At 36.6% G+C, this 26,154-nt stretch overlaps 1 protein-coding gene and 1 pseudogene across 2 annotated transcripts in view; one reads left to right on the top strand and one right to left on the bottom strand.

Moving 5' to 3' along the window:
* The window catches only part of IL23R (interleukin 23 receptor), a gene marked incomplete at both ends in the record, with an annotated part of 55,864 nt that overhangs the window by 11,383 nt on the left and 18,327 nt on the right, over window positions 1-26,154 (top strand). Inside the window, 3 exons of the mRNA XM_080799934.1 lie at window positions 11,041-11,201; window positions 15,650-15,795; window positions 21,926-22,082. Of these exons, the coding sequence (XP_080656060.1) occupies window positions 11,041-11,201; window positions 15,650-15,795; window positions 21,926-22,082 (464 nt within the window). The remainder of the gene's footprint in view (window positions 1-11,040; window positions 11,202-15,649; window positions 15,796-21,925; window positions 22,083-26,154) is intronic.
* Window positions 5,843-6,160, bottom strand: LOC308340621 (large ribosomal subunit protein eL42-like; annotated as a pseudogene). Its single transcript has one exon. The product of its transcript is annotated as a large ribosomal subunit protein eL42-like (transcript).

The following is a 26,154-nucleotide window of genomic DNA, read 5'->3' as shown; positions in this document are numbered from 1 at the left end:
TAGACAGTGCCTGATTTAGAGAGAAAGCATGGCACCTTGAGGATTTTTGCTATCTCCTGGAACTTTTACTACCTCATGGATCCACTGATCTTCATTGATTAGTTTCTTTCTTTCTTTTTTAATATAACAGCTTCATAAAGTATAATTCACATACTATATGATTCACCTTATTTTAAGTATAGCATTCAATGATTAGTCACAGAGTTATGCAGCCATCACCACAATTTTAGAACATTTTTTTATGTGAAAAGTAAACACTATCCATTAGTAATCACTCAATTTCCCTCAACTTTCCCATCCTGAGGCATCCACTGGGTATTTGCCTACTCTGGACACTTCATACAATGTGTGGTCTTTTGTGAGTGGCTCTTTCATTCAGCACAAGGATTTTAAGGTTCATCCATGGTCTAGCAGGTATAAGTACCTCATTCCTTTCTATGGCCAAAGAATGTATGAATATATCACATTTACTTTATCCATTCATTAGCTGATGGACATTTGGGTTGTGTCCACTTTTTGACTATTATAAGTAATGCTTCTGAGATATTTGTGTACAAGATTTTCGGTAGACACAGGTTTTCACTTCTCTTGGGCATATGCTTAGGAATAGAATTGCTGGGTCATATGTTAATTCTGTTTTGAGGAACTGCCATACTGTCCTTTAAAACAACTACATTCCCACCAGAAGTATATGAAGATTCCAACTTCTCCACATTCTTGCCAACCCTTATTTTTATCTTATTGGTTATTGCCAACCTAGTGGATATGAGTTAATTCTTTCAGGTCCCACTTACTTGCCAACTCAGGTTCCAGACAATGAAATCGCATTATAAATTTGGAACAGGCATACCACAATTTGAGAAGATATATTTGTTGAGCAAAAACTTGCCTAACTCCCTATTTTGTATCATTTAAAAAAATCTCCAAATATTTTGACTATTTATTAGTTTCTCTTAAAATCCATTAATTGCATTCAGTTTCATATGTTTAAGTTATTTACACATGGGTTTTTTGAGAAATACATCTAGCTTATAAAGTGAGAAGTACCTGTAGCAGTTATGAGTATTGAGATTGTTCTCAGTACTCAAAAGGTCACCTTGAAAGTGTTAAGAATACGTTTATTAAAAGAGCATGCTTTCAGAACTATCCATTGGAAAGAACAGAGAGTTTCAAGTTTTACTTTTGATTTCCAGTTCTGAGATTTATCAGTTAGTTGTCTTTTATGATGCAAATAGCAGAAAACCCAAATGCAATGACTTAAACAGATCGGGTTTTACTTATATCAAGCCATAGTGGTAGGAATTACAAAGCTGGCATGATATTCCAAAGGCTTTTTCCACCTTTCTCCTCTACAAGCTTTACTGTGTTGACCTTAATACTTAGAAGCTGCACCTCTAGGCTTCTCATCCAAGTTCCAGGCAGGAAAAGTGGTGAAGGAAAAATAACATCCCCCCCACCCACAGACTTCCATGGCATCCCATTGGCCAAACAGGGTTACATGTCTACTCTGTCTGGATGGGAACCTAGAAGAGCATTGTTGATAGAATCTAGTACCATCATCTAACAGTATCTGCCGTAATTTCTAGCTGTGTGATCTTGGAAAAGTTATTTAGCTTTGCTGAGCCGTAGCTTCCTAGGAAATGAGGATAATACCATACTGGGTTCCAAAGTTTAAAAGAACACAAACTATAAAAAATGAATTGCAAATAGGAAATGCTTAAAAACAACAACAAAAAGGCAGAGTATTTATGGCAACACTCAAGGCTGACATCCTAGGCTTGTTTGATTTGTTCTTACATCAAAACTGACTGATCTGGGTGAGATTAACATAAGGCCATTAAAAATGATCATTTATAAGATATTATAAGCAATAATTTTACTTACATTATTTCTAAGTAATAGTTATTTTAAGCAGATGAATATCTAGAAAGAGGTTTAATGCGCTCTAAAAGTAAGACTTCCTTGGAAAAAATAATAAAAAATACAAGTAAGACTAATTTTTTAGCTGTTGTGCTTATGTCAAAGGAAAACACACATTCATTAAGACTAGAAATGTAAACTCAATATGGGCAAGAATTTTTGCTCACTTCTGTTATCACTTGAGCCTCAACTGGGGCCTGTGGCATTGTAACTGCTCAATTAATATTTATTGAGTGATTATTCCAATAAGTAGAAATAGACATTTCCTGCATTCTCCCTTCACAGTCTAGTTAAATAAAAATAATACAAAGTCTTACATATTAGAAAAACTTTTTTCACAGTATTTCTGAAATATAACAGTAAATTATAGTCAAACTCAGACAAACTTAACCCAAATTCTGAATTAAGTCCAGATTAATGTAATTTTATCATATTTTAAAAAGGACGTAAAAGATGTGAAGGATTAGCATAAAAAAAAACATTCTCCTGTAGCAAATTCAAAGAAAGAGCTCCTCTAAGACAAACTGGAAAAGGGAATAAATATCTGTTCATCTTATAGGTAATTAAAAACACACCAATGAGTTGGAAAAAAAATAGAGAAAATAAAGTTAATTTTTATAACCATCAAAAAGGTCTTTCCCCCCAGAAAAAAGTTTGTGGTTGAGATAGTTTAAAAAGGTTATTCTAGATCCTTGGTTCTCAGGGTGTTTTCCACTTTGGCAGATAGGTATAGAGATCAGCATTTGCAAGGTTTCACTTCCAACCCATGTGGTTCTGTTTTCCAGTAAAATCACATATACAGAAGAGGTATTTTACCTCAGTCCACCTACCTTGTTCCACTACTGGCAGAAAGGTGGTATTCCCTCCACTGCAGCCTATGGGTCCATCAGGGCTTCCCTACTGGTGTTGGGTTAAGTTGTGAAAGAAAGGAATTATATCTGTGTTGCTACAAAAGCTTTCTTTCTCCCTAGTATCTTTGTGGTAACCCCACCAGCAGAACCGCACAGCAATTCACACACCCTCCTCTACCCCTCTGTATTTTGCTATATATCAGTAAGTGGTGATAGGAGAAACCAAAGAAGAAGAAGAAACTCTGATAATCAACATCTACCTACTGTTGTGTCTTACCCTCAACAGCTTCATGTAAACATGTTCTTTATCTTGGAAATTCTTGCAATGTCTATTGCAGTGTCTTCTACTCAATAAATACTTGTTGAATAAAAATGAATGCATGATGGCCCTTCATTCTATTCCATTCAAGCTAATTTAGCAAATATTTATTTAGTATTTTGTGACTTCTCATTACCATGTTAAATTCTAGAGATTTTTTTTGTAGATAGGCACCATCTCTGTGCATGACAAGGTCATAAACTTATTAGAATAACACCAACGATGGTATTTTCAGGCACTGTGAGAGATCAGTAGGGCAACTATTTTTAGATGAAATATCATTTTAGACCCTCTAGGTCAATTGCCTATTCTGTCAGTTCATAAGTTCTGCTTGTTTTGGCCATTTCTACTTCTCCTCCATATGCATATTCCTAATAACCAGAAAGAGTTTCTAGGCATGATTCTAAATATTCTGAAGACTGTGGTCTTATATTTCAGTAATTCTTCTAGGACCTAATAAGCAGTTCATGTTTTTAAATCCATTTCCTCACTGATTCTGCACCCATACTAGGAAAGCTAATTCTGACTGGGGACAAACACAAACTTACTGACTGATGGGACTTTATATTAATGACCATTAATCTCAGTAGGCCCAGATAACCACCCACTATCCTGTTACCTATCACTGGCCAAGTCATTCACCCACTAAGTCAATAATTATTTCATTACTTTTTCCTCTCATTTCTGGTCTTCGGTGTCTTTTCTCCCTCCTCATTCTCTATTAATGACCTGCTTTCTAATTTCACTGAGAAAATGGGAGCAGTGAGAAATACTATAAGCCTCCTCCATCTACTGATGCATTAACATCTGACCCAAATACTTGGTCTTCCTTTCTACTACTGTGGATGAACTACAGTTGCCCTGAGGCCAATTCTCCACTTCATGTGCTAGATCTCACCCCTCCTGTCTCTTGGAGGGCACTGCTCCAACAATTTTTCCTCTCTTTTTTTCTGCATGGTCACCTTTTCTATCTTTACTGGATCATTCCCACCAGCTTTCAAACAAGCTGCAGCATCTGCCCTCTTGAAAAATGCAAAATTTCTTGGTCCTTCCTCTCTCCACTACCCTATCTCTCTGCTCCTCTTTGTGGCAAAACTCAAGGAGTTGTCTGTATTTTCTGTCTCTACTTCCTCTCTCATCTTTAACCTAGTTTAGTCAAATTTTTGCGGTAGACTGAGACAGGTCTTATCAGTGTCACCGACAACTTCCCCATTAGCAAATCCAATGGTTTCTCTCAGTCCTTATCTTTCTTATCAGGAGCATTTAATTAAGATTTTCACTTCCTTCTTTTGGCGTGGAGGACACTGCTGCCTTTCGATTCTCCTCCAAACTTCCTGGACACTTTTTCTTAGACTCTTTGGCTGTTGCCTCTTCATTTCTAGTAAAGTAATAGGTCCCCATAGCTTTATTCCTAGGATCTCCTTTTATTTCTATCTATACTCATTACCTAAAAGACATAATGCAAATTCAAAGTATAAAACTTCGCAATTTATCTACCTCAAGTTTCGACATCTCCTCTGTCCATAGCTACAATATATCTAACATCTTATTCAGCACTCTCTCTTAGACAGCCAAAAGCCATCTCTAAGCCAACCTGTTCAGTACCAAATACCCTGTTTCCTTCACTCACACTGCATTCCCCTTCTCAGTAAATGGCAACTCCGTCTTCATATTATTTAGGTCAAAATCACTGGAGTCCTCCTAGATTCCTCCCCACCATGCCCTTAACAAAATTAATCAGCAAAACCTATTATATTTGACCTCTTCTTAACTACCTACTTTGCAATCCTGAGTCAAACTATATCATCTCTCATCTGAGTTAGTAGAAGAACTTCCCAAATGTGCCCTAGCCTCCACTTTTGCCCTCCTACAGTTATTATTATATACAAGTAGCTGCAGTAATTCTTTTCACATGCACCCCAGATCATGTCACTCCTCTGCTCAAAACCTCCCATTTCACTCACAGATCAAAGCCAGAATCCTTCAATGGCTCTGTGTGACCTTATAATAACTTTGATATTTCCCTCCTCCAGACTCTCTGATGTTTAATCCCTTTCCATCAGTCTTGCCTACACCAAACATCCCTGATGTCCTTGCTGTTCCTTGAACAGGACAAGCAAGATTCTGAGTCGTTGAGTATCTCTAGAATGCTCTTTCTCCAGAGAGGAGGAAAGTCACCTTCTTAGACAGGCCTTCCTCATCTTCACCTTCCAAAAAAAAAAAAAAAGAAAAGAAAAGAAAAAGAAAAAAATCCCCACTGCTGCTTCAAGCACTTCCTAACCACTTTTTGCTTTATTTTTCTTCTAAACATTATCACCACATGGCATTTCGTGTATTTATTTGTTTCCACCAGAATGCGTGCTCCATGAAGGCTGGGACTTTACCTATTATATTCTGTTTGTTTTCAAGCACAAACTGCCCCACAAGAGGAATTTCATTGATGGCACTAGTTTATTTTCCTCTTAAAAGACCAACTGCAGGGGCACCTGGGTGGCTCAGTGGGTTAAGCCTCTGCCTTCAGCTCAGGTCATGATCTCAGGGTCCTGGGATCGAGCCCCACGTCGGGCTCTCTGCGCTGCAGGGAGCCTGCTTCCCCCTCTCTCTCCGCCTGCCTCTCTGCCTACTTGTGATCTCTCTCTGTCAAATAAATAAATAAAATTTTAAAAAAAACAAAAAAAGACCAACTGCAAACAAATGAAGTAAACACAACCTCAAGATTTTATTGTCTTCATGATAAAACAAAATATGAAGTTTAGAACTGTATCACTTGACCCTTTCTCTTATCTCCTGTCAATACAAAATGCTTGCATCTCTTAACAACCAGCATTCTCTTAGATCTGCAGTTGGGCTCAACACATTCAAGCCTCAGCACAATCCTCTTTGTAGTTTTAGCCTTTTTCCGGAAAATCGGCCTAGTCTGCCCACCATAACCATTCTGCTTCCTTTCATAAGGCTGCTTTCCCGGGCCTAAAGAGAATCTTTGCCTTTCATGTACTGTGTCTCTTTTGTGGGGTTGGTGCTTGCCATACTTCTTGCAGAAAGTCCAATGGGTTTTAGGAACGTTCTCCATGTTTGTGAGGGTGCTATAGGCTCAGAAAGAAAGAAAGGGAGGGACATTTATCTGTTTTGTCCATTGTTGTACTCCCAGTGTCTTAAGTAGTGCTCAGACCATAGTGAATGTTAAATAAATATTTGTTGAATGAGTGGCTAAATAAATAGATTATTTCACCATTATTACCATAGATTGGCAGTGTTTACTGAAAATCTATTAAAAACAGCTAGGGCGAGGTGCATGGGAAACTTCAGAGACATATAAATCATGCTGACTCTCTTCAACAAATAATCCGTTATGTGTTAATAAGCACACCGAAACCAGAAATAGAAATAAGAAATTTGAAAACTTTGCAATATACAGTTTCATGTAAAAATAGCCCCAAAGTTATAGTCATTCATTCATTATTACTAGTTCTTCATCTAAAACAGTGTTTGTGATCTAGGTGCTAATATGAAGTTAGACTTTAAAAGTAGAATTAAATTACCTAATAACTATGGTTAATGTCAGTTTAAGAATATATTTCCATTTTGACTGTGGTCTCAATATAAAAGATAAAAGAATTAGCCACAAACCAAGGACATGCATGTGGTTTTCTCTAACTGGAAAATACTCAGAGATGCCCTACTTGCTACTTACCTATATTTGCCATTTTCTTATTTTCACATTTGAAATTTTATTGAGCATGAGGTTAGCATACCTTGAAACAAACTCTCTGTAATTTATTTACATTCCATCTTATTTCAAAAGAAATATAAGGGAACTATGCAAACACCTGAATTTAATGGAAGGATTTGATTCCATATACAAGTAATACAAAAGAAATTTTGCTTGTTGAAATATAACAGCTTTAAAGGTTTCATTTGTATTCTTTAGAATGTGTAAAAGTCTTATCATAAATACCTTTTAATTCAAAATAATTATTGTGTGTTTAATAAGCCCCTTATTGCATGTGAAACCACCTGCTCCATGCTTCCTTATCTCACTCACTTATTACTCATGATCACAACGATGTTATTCTGTTGTCAGATGAGTAAACCGAAGTACACTGAGGTTAGGTAACAGGCTCCAAGTCCCACATTTTATCAAGGGGTAGAGCTGGGATTTGAACCTAGGTTGTTTTTTTTCTAAAACCCACGCCCTGAGGTTTTCATCATTATGACATGTCCTTGTCCTAGCCTGGTGTTCATAGTGATCTCCCTGCTGCTGAAAGGAAAGAGGCAGCACTGGAAACTATACACTGAGGGTTAAAAACCTGAGCTGAACTGGAGTAGTTACTGCCACCTCCATGCCATGTAGACTCCTCACTCTTATCCACGTTATCCCTGTCAGCCTTAGAGAGATTCCTTGGTTGCCTGCTGAGCTTCTCCTGCTCTGGTGGTGACTATAAGTTTAAAAATACAGATATATAAATTCTATAGTATTTTGATTCATAAATGCTTGGTAGAGTGAGGCTGGTCTCTCTTTTTCTCCCTGGAGTTCTGTGTCTCAGCAAACATGCCACTCTAGAGTCTAACAGATCATAGTGGCCAGCAAGTTATAATCCTGGCTGGGATACTGCGGGGCTGGAGAAATTGGGGGAGTTGCTGAATAGATGCATAGATTAATAGGACCTGAAGTGTGCAGCAGTAGAGGTGAAATGATTGTGATTTTTAAACTCTTCCTTCCACATAAATCCTATCAAGTCAGTCCCCCAGGACATAAAAAAGTTGATGGTATTAGATAAAGAAACCGAGCCGTGCTTGCCTCAGCAGCATAAATACTATAATTGGAACAGTGCAGAGAAAGCAAACATGACCCCTAATCGAAGATGACATACAAATTTGTGAAGCATTTCTATTTGTCAAATATAAGAATTTAGGGTACTTGTCTTTCCACCTTTGTTCAAATTCCAAGGTTGTTTCCTTCCAAGTTAGTAGATCTATATTGTTAGGTTTCACAATGTAATACAATTAACATAGGAATCTACAAGTAATATACCACAGATAATATAGAGCTAAGGCTTAGACCCTGGCCATAGCTATCAAAACAGGAACAAAAGATAAGATAAGATAAGAAAATAATAGTTAAAGAAATACTTCACCTTCTATGGTTGGCTCTTAAGTGATGGAGGAAAAGTTGTTAAAATGGCAAACCAAGGACATCAGAAAGACAGCATGCTGTTGACAATAATGGAGAAATGGGCAAGAAGAAGAATATACAATTCAGTTATAAATATGCTATAGTTCTGTTCTCAGGCAGATATACAAATGCAGCTCCCAGTGAGAGTGCAGATATTCAGTATTTGTATGTGTGGAATGTTTTTCCATTGTTGTGACTGGACCAGGAAGGTGAGTAAGCTGAAAGAACAGTAAGCACCAACAACCTGACCCTCACTGTGGTGGGGTTAGAGGAGTAGAGAGGGCAACCCAAGTGGAGGGCTGAAGAAGGAAAGACGTCACTAAGCATATGTGAGAAAAAGATATAGGCTCTTTTCACTCAGAAGGCAGGGTCTAGGTAGCCAAAGGAAGTAAGACTTGTAAGTTATCAAGAGGGATGACTGCTACAAAGAGGATTCAGAGGACTTCACCTTGGAAAGGACACCATTTTAGAAGAGTATTTTCATGGGAAAAGTGAAGGCGGAAGTCCCAACAAAAAGCTTAAAGAACAAGTGGAAATGGTAATTTGGATGTAGTTACCAGGGATGTAGAAAATCTGATTGAGACACTTAAGAAAAGGAAATCAGAAGAGTTCGTAGTTCAAAGGGTTCAAGAAATGCAAACTTAGTGAAGTCTAGTGAAAACCACTTTCATGTTATGAATGGATCTGAGTACAGATAATGGTGTGTAAGAGTCTGAGGTGGCTCAACATTTATCTCTGAAGATTTTCCTCATGAATTCTAAACCAACTGAGAAAAATAAAAAAGCCAGTAGGTGAAAACAGAAATATAAAAATAGTTATGTTTAAATATTTTAAAATATATATTTAAATAATGAAACATTTAAAATACTTTATAATATTTATTACTGATGAAGCTTGTTAATGGAGAGCATGGCTTTGGTATGTGGCAACAGTAAACCTTCTAATACTGATCTTCCCAGAATAAACAGAGTTACTGCCGTTGCCCTCAATCACAGCCAGTGTTAAACAGCTACACAACCCCACTTGGGGACCAACTTCTCTAAATCTTATAGCTTATTAGAGAAGACCAGAAAAGATCATTTCTGTGGTCTTCTGACTCCCAAGGGAAAATGGGAGAGAGAAAGGGACTGTGAGGTATGCAATCCAGTTCTTCATTAGTAGAATCAGGCCTATCTTCAAGAGGGATGAGGGAAGGAGGGACAAAACAGAACAGAGGAGTTTTGAGGACAGTTTCTCCCCACAGAAACCAGAAGAAAAAGGAAGAAACATTTCCCAATACTCCCCTCACCACTACCTCCAGCCCCTACCCCCTAAAAATATTGTGGAGTAGAAATTTTTAAGACTGAATGATTAAGTAATCTCTCCACCCAATATGGGGCTCCAACTCAGGACCCCCAGATCAAAAGACGCATGTTCTACTGACTGAGCCAGGCAGGTGCCCCAGAAATTTTTTAACAGATATAACAGAGAGGCTCGAACTTGCTAACAAAAGCCAATGGAAATTAATAAAATTTAAAATTTTAGCCTTAACAAATAACATTTGAAAATTCACTAAGTTAAACTGGCTGATTAGAGAGCCTCACTCATTCCATTATAAAAGCTTAGATAAATATAATTTGAAGTGATGATTTAGTAGCTCTATTTCTCACTCCAAACTGTGCTTCTCCCCTCTATCTTCTCCATCTTCTTTGGCAGCAAATGACTTCCTTTTCCCCTTACCCAACCAGCCACCAGATCCATCCAGTGTTCGTTTCAAAGTCCACAGGAAGTCTTTCTGATCTTGTCTACTTCAAGTTATTTCTTGCACATTCATGCTCCAGAGAATTAACATGCTGAACTTTCTTGAAAATGGCATGCCACTTCAGTTATTTGTTTTACAACACGCTGGGGGTTTTTTGTTATTGTTTTTTTTTGTTGTTTTTGTTTTTGTTTTCCCCTAGAAGTTTGGTCTTTCTCTACCCCATCCAGATCTTTCACCCTATCCTGATCCTTCAAGCCATTCTTACCCCTCACTCTGTTCCTGGTAGAAATGTCTGACTCAAAGCCCATGTACTGAGCTCCTATGCAATGCTCCTTCCCAGAGGGTACTCATTTATTTCAAGCTCAGTCTAGAGTCAACTTATCCTGTAGGCATAATGCCCAAGGCCAATGATATCTTTAGGAGTCCATGAAAATCCTTAATTTCATTTAAAATCAGAAGAAAAGGGGTATCTATGTGCTCAGTGCACTAAGCGGCTGCCTTCAGGTCGGGTCATGATCCCAGGATCCTGGGATAGAGTTCCACATTGGGCTCCTTGCTCAGCGGGAACCTGCTTCTCCCTCTACTTGTGCTTGCTCTCACTCCCTCCCCTCCCCATGTCAAATAAATAAATAAAATCTTTAAAAAATATATAAATGAAATAAAATCAGAATAAAAAAAACATTAGGTCAAAGAAAATGTTTTAAGATGTAATATTGATATATCTACTTTTATATCAATAGTCATAGAACATAATCTATATGAACATATATATGTATCTATATAAGTATACACATACCCACACACATATGTATTATTTTTTTCTGGATGAAAGAATCAATCCATAAAGGCAAAAGGACTTAAGACTCATGAAAGTCATAGTGTGGCCCTGAAGAGTCTTGAATTTATTTTTAAAAATTTTCAAAATGAAATAAATTTTGAATTCTGAAAGCAGGCTAAAAAAGTAGTATCAAAAAATTGAGGAATAACTCATTCAAACCAAACATAACTGGTCATCATAACCTTTTTTTTTTTAAAGTTTAGAGACAGAAGAAGAGCAACAATATCTTTCTTCAAGTTGTATTAACATCTCTACTGATTCATTGCAAGGTGGCAAGAAATATTTGGTTTGGGTCCAAGCTGCAAATGCATTGGGCACGGAGAAGTCAAAACAACTGCAAATTAATCTGGATGATATAGGTAAGAATGAGAAATTAATGTGTCTTTACAACTAAACAACTCATTTGTGCTGACCTAGTCAAATGAAGTCTAGCTTCATTGGACTAGCTTCATTGGACTAGCTTCATTGGAGTTCCCCCAAAGGTCCTGCAGGTCATGATACAGAAAACAAGAACTACCCATAATTGCCCAGTCCAAGACAACTCAAAGATAAGTATGGCTACCATTTTGTTGCATATCCTTCCAGTCTTATTTCTACATGGATGCATGTGGTTTTACACATATTTATTGAGAACTTCTTATGTTCAAGCATTGTTCTACGGGCTAGGCATAATAAGATAAGCAAGATATCTACTGCCCTAAATATCTTGCAATCTACCAGGGAAGATGGAAAGAAACAAGGATTATAATAAACTGTGACGAGTCTTACATGGTGAGAAGTACGGCATACTAAAGAATTCTATTGTATATACTATTTTGGAAGTTGTGGGGTTTTTTTTTAAGTTTTTCAAAAAACATAAAAAATGGTGAATTATGTGGACATCTCTGTTTTTGCCAGGTTCTTCAGATATTTTAGAACTTCCCTTCTAAAAGTTATAATATAAATACTTCTATTTTTTGAATCTACAATATTATTTTTAATGAATGTCTTTAATCAGTCTCTTATTGTTGGAAATGTAGGCTGTTTTCAAATTTTTGCCATTATAAACTATAGTACCATGAACAACCTTTTGGATAAATTTTTTCATAAAAATTTTTATAAATAAATAAAATAAATAAAATAAATAAATAAAAATTCATAAAGTTGCTTCTTTTTCCCTTTTTTTTTAAAGATTTTATTTATTTATTTATTTTTAAAAGAGTCAGAGATAGAGTGTGTGCAAGCATGGGCAGGAAGGGGAGAAAGACGGGGAGAAACAGACTCCCCACTAAGCAGGGAGCCCAACTCAGGTCCATGCCAGGATGCTGAAATCATGAGCTTAGCCAAAGGCAAGTGCTCAACCAACTGAGCCACCTAGGCATCCCTGTTTTGTTTTGTTTTGTTTTTTCCTTAAGATAAATTCCAAAAGGTAATTGCCCCTGATTTTTTTAGAGCTACATCCCAGTCCTAAAGCCAAAGTTCAGCCAAAGAGCACCAAGTGAATCACCCTCTATTTGGACATCCTAGTACCAATTATTTCTGTTTTTATCATTAAGGATGATTTCAGTTAAGCTCATATTTATGGAGCACTTTCTTAAGTGTTAACTGCTTTTACATAAATTACCTCATTTAACCCCCCAAACAACCCTATTTTGTAGAAGAGACTGTAATTTCTATTTAAGGGAATCAAGGGTAGGTGGCATTATAAATTTTGAGACTGTGGAGCAAGGAAGCTCCAATTCCAATATCCTCATCTTCTATCCTCAGTCTTTATTTAAAAGCATGGTATGTGTCTGACAACTTCCCTGCTGCTCAGTGATCCAAGGAATGTGACACCATTTGCAGTACAACATGGGTATCCTTTGGGGACCACTGGGGTCTTCCACTGGAACTAATATTTCAACTTCTCAACTTCCGCTTCAACTAAACTCAACTATTCCAGCTAACAGGTTTGGTTGAAAAGTCTGTCCCTATGCTCTGAATATTGGATTTGAAAACAAACACTGCTTACTATGATGATGTAGTCCACCATGTATAATTCTCTTGACCATGGTGCACCTGTTTTTGTAGATTTACAGTTTGAGGTAGGATGCCATAAAATGCCCTTTTCTTAAAACAGGGTCCCTTCAGTGGATTAAGGATGTTTAGAGGCTACCATGTCCTGTATCACTTTGGCAATATCATCTTTTAGAACTAAATTATTTATTAGTAGTATTACTGCTATTATTATCATTGTGATCTTATGATCTTACTATCATCACATCCATTTATTAAACGCCTACAGTGTTCCAGACAATTAAGATGTAAATCACACTTAATTCTGGAAACAATCATACATGGTACTAGAGTACCCATTTTACGGATAAAGAAAGAGATAAACAATTTGCTCAAGATCCCACGGCAAGTAAGGAGGAGAGCCAGATTTCATTGCAGAATTGCTGTCTTGTGAAGAAGGTTAATCACCACCCTTTCTCCCAGAAAGGGAAAATCTCATGTGGCTACCACTTTCAAATCTGACTTCTCACATTGTGGACCAGAGAGCCTCTTGTTTGGAGTTGTTATTCCACCTCCTTTTTTTTTTCCTCTAAATCTCAAAACAAACCCTTAGAAACTCAGGTAGAAAATCATAGGTTGACTGTGTAGGACACTCCACCCAACAAAGCCACCAGATAATTAATGGATGAGCTATACTCATTTGTCACACTTTTAAGAAGGAGACATTACAAGTTAGATAAATGAACTGTTCTATGGAACTGGGGGCAGAGGATTCTCCTGAGAACAATTTCCACATAACAGCTACAGGACTGGGCTTTAATTAAGTTGGGTGGCTGGGCTGAAAGGCAGGCCTGAGCTACTAGTGCAGTAACACTGTGCCAAAGGGACTGTGAGAGGGGTGCCTCAGCTTCTGTGGAGAAATAAATGCCAGTGCAGAAAGTGCAGTGTCTTCCAGTTGCCATTTTGAACGTTAATTCTCACATAGGTAAATATATGTGGACATTTGGACATCTATTTGGACATCCTAGTACCAATTATTTCTGTTTTTATCATTAGGGATGATTTCGGTTAAGCTCATATTTATGGAGCAGAAGATACCAAAAGACTAAAAATCCAGTTCTTCATTTCAATACAAGTGAAGACTAAACACATGGTATCTACGATAGATTTGACAGTTTTTTAAAAACCTAAGATACGATGGGAATGTATGAAACCTAAGCAATGGGAGCAAACGTTCAACATTTGAGTCATTTAACATAGTCAAGTATTTATTATATAGCATGTTTATTTGAAAACATATGAGGTCATGCAAACCTAAAAACTTAGGTCTCTGTTGCATCGACCCGCCCTGTGCTGACTCTATTTTAAACCTGACTTACTGTTCCACCTCATTTCTCATAGGACCAAACAGACTTTGCTTCCTCCCCGGAATATTTCTTTCTGCAGAAGGGTCTCAGGAATGCTTGTGCTACTCTACCAATAAGGCCAGACTCAGAAAAGAGAGGGAAGAGTGGGTGGGTAATTTAGCCTGAGGGTGCTTAAATGGTCCCAATTGGTCTCAGAACCCTGGGAAACAACTTCTCTGACTACAGAAATCTGCAAATACTGATCCTCATTACAAGAAGCCTACACTAGTAAAAGGAAATCAACAGTGGCATTCGGATGATAAAAGTTCAGTACAGTAATCTCTTTAATTAGACTGATTTTTGTCATTACCTCCTTCCTATGTTAGCTTTAGCTCAAGGATTTTATTATAGTATTATAGGACGGTGCTACTAAACAGCAACTCTTTAATTTTTGTATTTCTCTATAAATCATATACCTGGGCATATAGTTTTAGATAATAAATCATTAATAATAAAACAATCATATTCCCAAAGAATCCTTTATACACCTAGAATAAATGAAGAGGAAACTAATCTATAGAGAATATTAAGCTATAATAATGGTCCTTAAAAACACACATATAGGCTCTTCAGTTCTTTGTTAAATAATAAGTCTAACAAAGTCATGTTTTTCATTGTTCTGTGGTACACATAGGAGAGATGGGACGTGCCAATGATTTAATTCTGTTCAGACAGAACAAATGTACAAGAATTAATATGGTTTAGAAATACAGAAATTCCAGTTACACCATTACTCCTATAGGGTACAACAAAACTATAGTAACATATCCCAACAGAATTTCAGTTTCCTTTTGAAAATTATTATCACAGAGCATGGCAATAATTTATAAAGCCTTAGAGTCTTATGAGACTTGCTTTGTTCAAATCATACTTTCAAGTACAGATTTATTTTAATAGATAACAAAATAAATTACCAATAGATTTAATTATTCATGTTTCCATATGTTTCCCTATGACACAAGAGAATAAAAATAATATTGTGAAAGGTCTCAATTTAATATCTTATCAAATCAGATTCTCTGAACTAAGTTTAGAATGCAAATCATCATTTTTCCCCCTAAACAGATGTAGGAAGAGAGAGATATCTCCTTTATCTCTTTTTCACTCTCTTTTGTTAATAAGGCCAGACTTTGGAATTTCATCATTTAGGATTATAAGGGAATAGGGGGTGGGGGAAAGGTGGACTCTAAGAGTCCCACTTAAAAGAAATAGAAAAAGGTTGAATAGAATTTCACTTAGCAGCAGCAGTTTTTGCCTACACAATAGCTTAGAAAACAAGAAAAAATTGTTAGATTATGAAATTGTTTTTTAGTATTTTGAGTTTTAACATGTCTATTTATTAATGAAAAAATATTGATTTCTTCCAAAGCAAGTTTTAATCTGCTGAGTTTTTATTTATTCATTTGTTTATTCATTTATTTTTCTAGTGATACCTTCTGCACCCATCATTTCCAGGGCTGAGGATATAAATACTGCAGTGCCCAAGACCATAATTCACTGGCATAGTCAAACAACATTTGAAAAGGTTTTCTGTGAAATGAGATACAGGACTACAACAAACCAAACTTGGAAGGTAAGCTTATTTTCACTGTTCTTTAGCACATAAGTGAATAAAAGAAAAGCCAACCTGGACTTATGATGATCTATTTCACATGTTTTCATCTCTTTATCTGATACTCAGACCACTCTAGCTTGTTGGGTTTTTTATGTAATCTCTATGTCCAACATGGGGCTCAAACCATGGCCCCAAGATCAAGAGTTGCATGCTCTACCAAGAGCCAGCCAGGCACTCCTTAAACCACTCTAGTTTTGTTTGTTTGTTTTAAACAAACAAAACTAGATTTTATTTATTTACTTATTTATTTGAGAGAGAGAGAGAAATGTGGGAGGGGCAGAGGGAGAGAGAATATCAAGGCAACTCTGCACTGAGTGTGAGCCTGACTCAGGGCTAGATCCCACGACTCTGAAATCATGACCTGAGCCGAAATCATGACCTGAGCCAAAATCAAGAGCCAAGCCTCAAATGATTGAACCATCCAGGGGCCCTAAAACCACTCTAATTTTAATAATCATTACCATATGTTTCCGAATGGATACATGTTTCCTGAAAATGTCCTCTTAACCTTTTTTAAGTTGTTAAATGGACAAGTATCCAACTAAGAGAGATCTATTTGACTCCTTTTAATTCCGTGCCTCCTAGAGTGAAATTTACATCAGTGATGATATATAAGATGTAAGCATTCTATGCTGAAATTTAAAGGCATCTCTGGTAATAACTTCAAAAAAAAGGACTTCCGATTTATGAGAGTCTCTTTTTACATTAAAAATGCAAGTCAAAATGTAAGATTTGTTACTAATATAGGCCTCAGGGGCGCCTGGGTGGCTCAGCCATTAAACATCTGCCTTTGGCTCAGGTCATGATCTCAGGGTGCTGGGATGAGCCCTGCATTGGGCTCCCTGCTTAGCAGGAAACCTGCTTCTCCCTCTCCCACTCCCTCTGCATGTGTTCCCTCTCTTGCTGTCTCTCTCTCTGTCAAATAAATAAATTATATCTCTAAATAAATTTTTAAAAACTAATATAGGCCTCAGTCTTATATGAAATTAAAGCAAAAAGTGAATGTCTAGACAAATTATCCTTAAATACCAATGGTAAGTTACCGATTGACTTAGGAGAAGCATAGGTATAAGGTTCATTAATGAAGTCATGTCACATGACAGCACCTGTGAACATTATAATAAAAACTAATTTGAACCATGGAAGAACACCAGTCTGACTGAGGAAAAAGTTCCAATTTTGGTGTATTTTAAAGGAAATGCCATTTTATTATTTTTAAGTAAAATGAACTGCCATTTAGTCAAACTAATTAAGGTCTGGAATTTCTGGCTCTGTTTAATTAAGAGTTATGTACCATATTTGACTTTATCTGTCTTCAGGGAGTTAAATAAAATGGTATGTATTTAACACTAATCTTTGGAGTCATGCTAACCATCAGCTTTGCTGCAGAGCAATGTGTTTCAAGTGTCGAGAAGGTGAGGGTAAAACTATACTGATTGCATGACATACTTTAAGGATTGTTCTCTAAAAATAAATCCCTAACATCAACTTTATTTACCCCTGTTCATTTAAATCAGAAATGTGATATGAACTTTACAGTTTAGATTACATTTAGAAGTGATCCCACGTTCTGCATCATTTGGTCAATTATCAAGAGAAGATCTGCCAGACTCATTGAATAAATAGTTATGGCATATGTGTGCCCAGCAAGTCTGCACTTAAAGCCTGGGACAAACAGGATAAAAACAAAACACAACTCCACAGTCAATCCTCTTGCAAATGTGGAATTTAGGTAAATTTGAGAACAACTCAAATGAAATCCTCTGAGTCTTAGATATTGAGTCAATAGGATTTTATACTCATAGGATACCTGGGGCCTTTTGTTTAGTGTCATGATCATAAAATGTTATTGATAATACAGAACTCCCTTATTTGGCATAATTAGCAGGAGATTATAGACTGTGAGAATGTTTAGAAAATAGAAAGTAATTACACTTTCAGTATCTCTGAACAGTTTTCAGAAACCGTTTTCTGGTTGAAACTCTTGTTCTTTGCTCCCCCTGCTGGTGTTACTATGCCCTTTTACGATTTGGTAACCCAGAAGCAGGCAAATGAAGGAGCTGAAAGAGTATTTGTTATTTCATCTACTCTTCATAATGATCCTTTGGGACAGGTAAGTATCAGCTCCGCTACAGAAATGAGGATGTAGAGCTGGAAAGACCTCAAGCCAGTTTTTTCAAACTTACACTTTTAGTAACTAAATGCCTCTCACAGACCTTATGTCACTTTGGGCACCCCAAAATACTTGGGAAATGAAAGAACAGGCTTCAATCCAAAACCTATATCCTATCCCTTCTACCATGCTTCCTCTAAATATAACCATTCACACAGAAAAATGTGAATTACCATTTCTATCCAGATGACCCAAGTCTAGTCAGTAAGAGCCAGAATGAAAGTTTGATTTGTAACATTTGCTACTTTATCAATTTCATCTGGGTCATGCGCAAAGTGTTGTCTTTGTCCCCTTGTCAGGAGACAGGAAATCAGAGGCAAGAAGAGCAGGAGATATAAAGGACTACAGATTTGATCTTCAACTTCATCTGTGCCTCTGTCATATACTTGAGGGAGGTTCTCTACTTCAAAGAGACAGGCAGCCAGCCATGCAAGAAAGCCATGTCTGCCACTTTCTAGTTAAGCAACCTTGGGCAAGTTCCTTATCTTCTTTGTGCCTCATTATCCCAATACCTAATGTAGGAATAAGACAGTCACCTACCTCATATGGTTGTGGGGACGATCAAATAATATAGTTAGCCCCGAGTCTGGAATAGAGTTCAAGTTCAGTAAATACTGGCTGTTGTTACTCTTTGCCTTAACCTTGAGGAGAGCCATGCAACAAGTTTGGTGGAGCAAAGGAAGCCCTCCTGAAAAATCAAGATTACTGAATTGAGGTTGGTTTTCATCCCCCTTTAACTAACATATACAGACTTTGAAGTATTGAAGGGAACCAGCCAGTCCTTCGGGTGATCCAGCAGGGCTGTCACCATGGGGAAAATATTTATCTACTTGTTGCTTATCCTCATGGATTATCTCCCCAGCACCTCAAACTTGTGTTAAAAATTAAGCTCACAGTCTTCACCAGCAATCCTTGCTCACTTCTGTATACCCCATCTCAAGAGCATTACCGTGCTGTATATTTACCTGCTTACACTTCTATTTCCCCATCCTTTAACTATAATCCCCTGGAAGGCAGGCTGTTCCATAATCGTTTCTTGTATCTTCAATGATTTTTACAATGTGTAGTTCATGCAGATGACATGTGAAACATTAGTTATAAATATTATTGTTTGCCTTTAATAAGAGCCCAACAGTAGTGATGGTAAGGCAGAGAAGTCTTCGCAGCACATTCCAGTAAGTGGATTAAGGGTGACTTCTTTCTCTAACTAAACTTGATTAGGGTATTGGTAACCTTTTTTTTTTTTAAATATAACCTCAAGATTTTATTGTCTTCATAATAAAAAAAAATGTGAAACTTAGAACTGGAAGTTGGCCCTTCCTCCCAATTCAAAATGCTTGCATCTCTTGACAGCCAACATTCTCTTAGATCTGCAGTTGTGCTCAACACATTCAAGTCTCAGCACAATCTTCTTTGTACTTTTTAGACTTTTCCCAAAAGATCAGCTTCATCTGCCCACCATAGCCACTCTGTTTTCTGTCATAATGCCACTTTCCCTGCACCTAGAGAGAATCCTTGCCCTTCTTGTACTGTATCACTTTGTGGGGTAAATGTTTGCTATACTTCTTACAGAAAATGCAGTGGGTTTTATAAACATTCACCATGTTTGCAAGAGCACTATCAGCATGGAAAGTGGAAAAACTTCTTATTCAAGGACCAGAGAGTAAACATTTTAGACTTTGCAGGGCATAAGTTCTCTGATCTAACGCCTTGACTTTGCATTTGTTGTGTGAAAGCAGCCATAGGCAATATACAAATGAATGGGCATGGTAAAATTTTAAGTTTGGAAATGGAAATTTGAATTTCATATAATTTCCATTCATCACAAAATGTCCTTTTGATTTTCATACAACCATTTAAAAATGTAAAAACATTTCTCAGTTCTTGGAGTGCATAAAACCAAGCATTCTTTTTTTTTCCAGGAAAGGCTAACAGTACACAGATAGCAAAGGATCAAACCTTTGACCTTTGTATTACAAAAGTGTAAATGCTGGTATAACACAAAAACTTGGAAGAACGGTGATTAGTCAGGACAAGTTTTCTCAATCAACATCCCACTCCCTCCTCCACCAAACACTAGGTAAAGATCAACTGGGCAGACAGAGGGGCAAGTTGGAAGGGTGGAGGGAGTTAGGAAGAGGAACCAAAAGAGTTTAGAAAGTGGTAGGTCCCTGAGAAGGGCTCCTTCACCCTGGGCTTGCCCCAGCTAGAGGGCTAGAGGAAGTGGGAATTAGAGATCTGTCTGGCTAGGCTGGAGATTCTCCTTCCCTGCACCCAGTGATGCTCCCAGAAACTTAATGTAACCCTAAGAGGAGAGGGTACCTCAGACTGATGGAGAATCAGTTTCTATGCCTCACCTCCATTCAGAATTAAGATTTTAAATAGAAATAAACTGCCAAAAAATAGTCATATTTCTTGCACTTGAGATCATACCCTCTACACAGGCACTCAATTACATCTCTCAATGTTTGTTTTAGCCTCTGAAAATAACTTGAAGTAACAACTTGTGCTTACAAGACCCTGAGTAGTCACCTGGGTTGCCTCATGGTGGAAAAAAGTCTGTTAACAGTTCTGTAAAATTCTTGCATTTTAGAATTCTGGCTGTGCTTTAGTGTATTTCTCTTCTTCAAGGGGACTTATCTATAAATGTAACGGCAAGAGACATACTAGAGAATAACTCCCTTCCAAGAGAAGCAAATAGAAGCAGAGTGCATTTGAAAGTCAAACTTCCAACTACAAGTAAAATCTTCCCTGGATCCCAGGAGACCTTAGATGCCTGCCCATCATACTTACATGGCACAAAATTCCACGGGCCAAGGGTGGAGACATAGCTTATGGAAACTCGGAATGGTACTTTAGATGGAGCATGACATTCCCAAAACAGATAGTTTCATGAATTTTACATTTTCACTACATTGCAGGTTTTAAAGATTTATGTTAAGATTGCGTTTCCACAGAAGAATCCCTCAGTAGGGTCGATAGTTTACTCTTTTTTAAAAAGTCTTTACAGTTTCAACTTTCTTTTTCACGAGTGTTTGTAACTGTTTCCTCCTGGCTATTGTCTAAGTGCATTTTTAGACATGTTTTATGGTTACTTTCAATCGTGCTTCACTTTTTTTCAGTCAATCCACTTATCACAACATATGGAAGGTATGTAAATGCCTTGGTTTCTCTCTCCTATTTGAACCAGCTTGTTAGGGGGTCATCTTTCATTATGTTTTATAGCAGGTCATAGTGCTCCAGAAAATGATTTGTAAGTTTAGACCTCAGCTATGTATGTGCATGCTTATCTTCCATTGGGTTTTCATAGCTCAGCCTTCTTAAGTGTTTTATTTTCTCTCTCACACAAATATATATATATATATATATATATATATATATATATATATAAAATAGAATCAGCAAAAGTCTACAATAAGGACCAGTTTAGCAGCTTAGTTTGTGAGTAATTTTCTCCAAAAGTCATCACTAGCAAGTGAAATTATTTCAATATTCACGAAGAATTATTGATGTAAATATCCAACTCCAGAGAGTGAGAGAGAGAGATTGAAGGGGAAGGGGGGAAGAAAGTCTGAATTCAAACAACTGCGTTTAGGTTCCCCACTTCCTCCATCCCATCAAAATCAGCTACTCCAAAATCAAGAATATATTACATTTTGGACTTAACTTGAGATTTAAAAGCTTGAATGCACTGTCAAATACAAAGCAATGTGTATTTCACTTTTAATGTTAAATAAGATGTATTCGGTTATTTATGGTCATGCTTTATATAAAGGGCCCTATTCTTTGTTTTCCCAGGGTCTAGAGGAGTGCCTAGAACACAATAGGTGCTCCATACATTTCTGCCTAAATGCAAGAACTGTTCGTTTTCAAAGAACACTGTATTGTTTCATCATTGTTATCCATTCATTTTAGGTTAAAGAATTTGATGCCAATTTTACATATGAACAACAGTCAGAATTCTACTTGGAGTCAGACACTAATTATATATTTCAAGTGAGATGCCAAGAAACAGGTAAAAAGTACTGGCAGCCCTGGAGTTCCCCCTTTTCTCACAAAACACCTGAAACAGGTGAGTGTATTTATATATTTAATCTCTTAGGCTTTTCTTTTGACATCTGTCTTTCCTAAATACACACACACACACACACACACACACACACATACACACATATTTATATATATATTTTTTATATTTATATCATTTATAATTTATATATTTATATATATATACATATATATGTTATTTCTTCTTTACTTGTATCAATATTGACAAAACCATTGTCAGGCTACATTTAAATTGTCATTTTGCTTTGATTTTGTTAAGGCTGACTATAATTTATGTAATCGTTCTCAAACATTCTTGGGTATAAAAACCAATTTAAAACCAGCTGGTATACATGTTCATCGTCCCTGCTCCCCGAGGGTCTGTGTCCATGGGTCTAAGGGAGTGGGTGTGCAGGTTGCTCAAGAGTAAGCATTTCTTACAAGCATCCAGACTGACCATGAGGCATTTAATGATCTAAGACTTTGTTTTGAAACACATTATTAAGAGTTACGTTAAACTCTTTAGGCCACTCTGACAAAATATATTCTCCTGAGAGACACAAATCAAATCATATCAATAGATATTGATTACCTACCATATGCAAAGTAATCAGAAAGTTAAGACACTTAATCATGGGATTACTTAATTCTCTTCTCAGCAAAATTTAGCTGACCTATTGTTTATCTTTAGATATTTCCTTGCTCTTAATATTATTAGTTTAATTTTCTATCCATTTACACATCATTCAGTAAAATCTTGGCTAAATAGACTTCAATAGCAGCAAGGTGAATCTATTGTAAATGTCATAATACTCCACAATGTCTTTCATTAACCTCATGATGTCTCCCTATTGTAGGTAGCTTATATACTAGATTGAAATTTTTCTTTTCAGAACTGTAGCACTTAATTATAATCACATGGATTGCTAATACCATCTTTATTATAATATTATAATATAGCATCTTGGAATTGAGTTTTTTTTTTTAAACACTTCAGCATACATTATAAACATTGATGCCTGCTATATAAGCAGAGGGAGTGAAATGGCAGACAAACTAAACAGTTCTTTTGGCGCCCCCTAATGCCTAAATCTTAGAAATGAATTATCAAGGGAATAATTTGCAATGCTAGCAGTTCCTTTTTATTTTTATTTTTTAAGATTTTATTTATTTATTTGAGAGAGAGAGCGAGAGAGAGAGAGAGAGCACACAAATAGGGGGGGGTGGCAGAGGGAGAGGGAGAAGCAGGCTCCCCGCTGACAGGGAGCCTGATGTGGGACTTGATTCCAGGACCCAAGGATCATGACCTGAGCTGAGTCAGAGTCTTATCCAACTGAGGGACTTAAGACAGAGGCTTAACCGACTGAGCAACAAAGGCGCCCCTATCAGTTCCTTTTTAAAAGTTAGTTTTTAAATTACAATATTCTTTCTTAAGTTTATGTTGCTAAAAGTTCTTCAGACTTTATATGCCATTTTATAATAGTGAGAATTTAGTTGATAACTCAGTTATCAACTTAGTTGATAACTCAGTTATTTTTAAATGAAATTTAGAATTGTCTAGCAAGATGATTCAAAATGATGACTAATATTTACTTACCATCTGCAAAGTACTACTATGTATAAGCTTGTCTGATCTTTACACCAGCCATATTTGGTAGTCTACTTGGCACCGTTTTACAAATGAGAAAACTGAGGCATGACTTGCTAAATAGCATATTGCTAGTGACTAAAAGCACCTAAACAAGAACATAAGTTTTCTTAGTCATCACCAGCTTTCAGCAATTTCATCAAGTTCTTTCTTTAACCAATTACATCAAAGTGAAGGAGGAATTTATTGAAGTATTCTACAAGTTTAATATAGGACCACAAATGTTCTCCTTTAAAGGCAAAGGTCCTAAACCTCAAGTGGAAGAAAATAGAATTCATAGCCACCCTACAATGAGTCTAAATGTAAAGTCTTTGTTTCCTAAGGAGGAAAAGAAATCACTTGAGGCAAAAATGCTAGTTAAAGTTAGATATTCCTGAAAAACTGCATCTATCCAATTTAACATGTAGCTAAGAGGAACCATACAAATTTCTTCCAAGACACATTAAATGAAAAATGGTGACTATGTATAGGGAAAGTGTTAATATTAAATCTTTTCAAAAAAATTTTTTTGTTTGTAAAAGCAATGCAAATTTAGTATAATATACAACCTAGAAATAACTGCTGTTTACATCTTAATGAATTTAACACTAGTTTTTTGTGCACATATTTTTTATTATTGAAGTACAATTAACATACAATGATATATTAATTTCAGGTGTACGACATTGATTCAACAATTCTATACATGAATCAGTGCTCACCAAGATAAATGTAGTGACCATCCGTCATACAACATCCTTACAATATTATTTACTATATTCCCTATGGTATAATTTTCATCTCCATGTCTTAACTATTTTAAAGATTTTATTTATTTATTTGACAGACAGAGATCACAAGTAGGCACAGAGGCAGGCAGAGAGAGAGGAGGAAGCAGACTGCCTGCTGAGCAGAGAGCCCGATGTGGGGCTCGATCCCAGGACCCTGGGATCATGAACTGAGCCGAAGGCAGAGGCTTTAACCCACTGAGCCACCCAGGCGCCCTTAACTATTTTATAACTAGAAGTTTGTACCTCTTTATTTCTTTGTCTATTTCACCCATCCCCCCATCCCCCCTCCCCTCTGGCAACCACCAGTTCTTTGCATTTAAGAGAGAGGTTGTTTGTTTGTTCATTTGTTTTGCTTTTTATATTCCACATATAAGTAAAATCATAGGTATGTGTCTTTCTCCATCTTTTTTTAATGATTGGTGTTGTGGTGTATATATTGTTTATTATTCTGATTTTCTTACTTCGTCTCTCTTGTTGAGTTAAAAAATCTATTTTATGGCCACACAGTATATGGTGTACTCTAATACAGTGAATCATTTCCCCATTTCGGCAATACTAGGTCATGCCATTTTTTCCATTATCAATAAACTTCTTGGAATAGCCCTTTAGATAAACTCTCCTTATGTGTTTAGACCTTATTGAATCAAGACTTAAGCACATCTTAAGATGCTTGATGCAAGTTGCCAAATTGCTTTTTAATAAATCTTTAATATTAATTGTTTTTTAAAAAGATATCTAGGAAAAGACAGTCATTCATTTAGCCATTCATGAAATATTTAAACAGCCTCTACCATGCCCCAGCCACTTGCTATGTACTTGCAGAATCTCTGTGAACAAAGGAGAGAAAGATCTCTGACTTTTAGAGAAGACAGTCAATAAAAACAATCATAAAAAAAAAATTACATAGCACTATAAATATCTTATAAACAAAAGCAGGAAGAATCAAACTTACAACTGAAATTTGAATTCCTTCACAATCAAAAAAGTTTAAAAATACAATTTCTATAATACTTTAATTAACCAACTTGTTTGAAAATGGGGCTTTTTGACCAGCCAATTTTCCCACTAATTAAAGGCTGATTTACTTATGAAGAAAGATAGTTCAGGCAATAAGTATTCCCCTATGCAGGAATTTGCTATTTTACCCTCTAAAATCCTTATGTATGTACCACTGAAGAGATTTATCTCCAAGCAATGTATTTTCAAAATTATGCTGAAATGGTATTGCAGAGTAAATCATGCAGTAGATGTGGCTTATCCTGCAAACCCCCAGCTTTCTTCTGTATCTTCCCTTGGTTTTTAAAAACCTAGTTTCCAAAAAAACCCTAAACCCCAAACAAACTCATTTATAGTAAGAATTAAATGATTTTTTATACTTATTCTCTTTTCCTTCCTTAGAGTATTTGGACTTTATTATTTTTTTAAGATTTTATTTATTTGACAAAGAGCACAAGCAGGGCGAGCAGCAGGCAGAGGGAGAGGGAAAAGCAGGCTCCCCACTGAGCAAGGAGCCAGATATGCAGGCTCGATCCCAGGACCCCAGGATCATGACCTAAGCCGAAGGCAGACACTTAACCGACTGAGCCACCCAGGCACCCTGAGTATTTGGACTTCAATGAAAAACAAAGTCTTGTACTAAAAAAGAAAAAAAATAAACCTCAGAATATAATAGCAGGCTT

Source organism: Martes martes (genome assembly GCF_963455335.1).
Source record: "Martes martes genome assembly, chromosome: 4".
In the NCBI taxonomy this organism is placed as follows: Eukaryota; Metazoa; Chordata; class Mammalia; order Carnivora; family Mustelidae; genus Martes; species Martes martes.
Note: the sequence above shows the minus strand (reverse complement) of the source record. Positions and strands in the feature narration are given on the sequence as shown.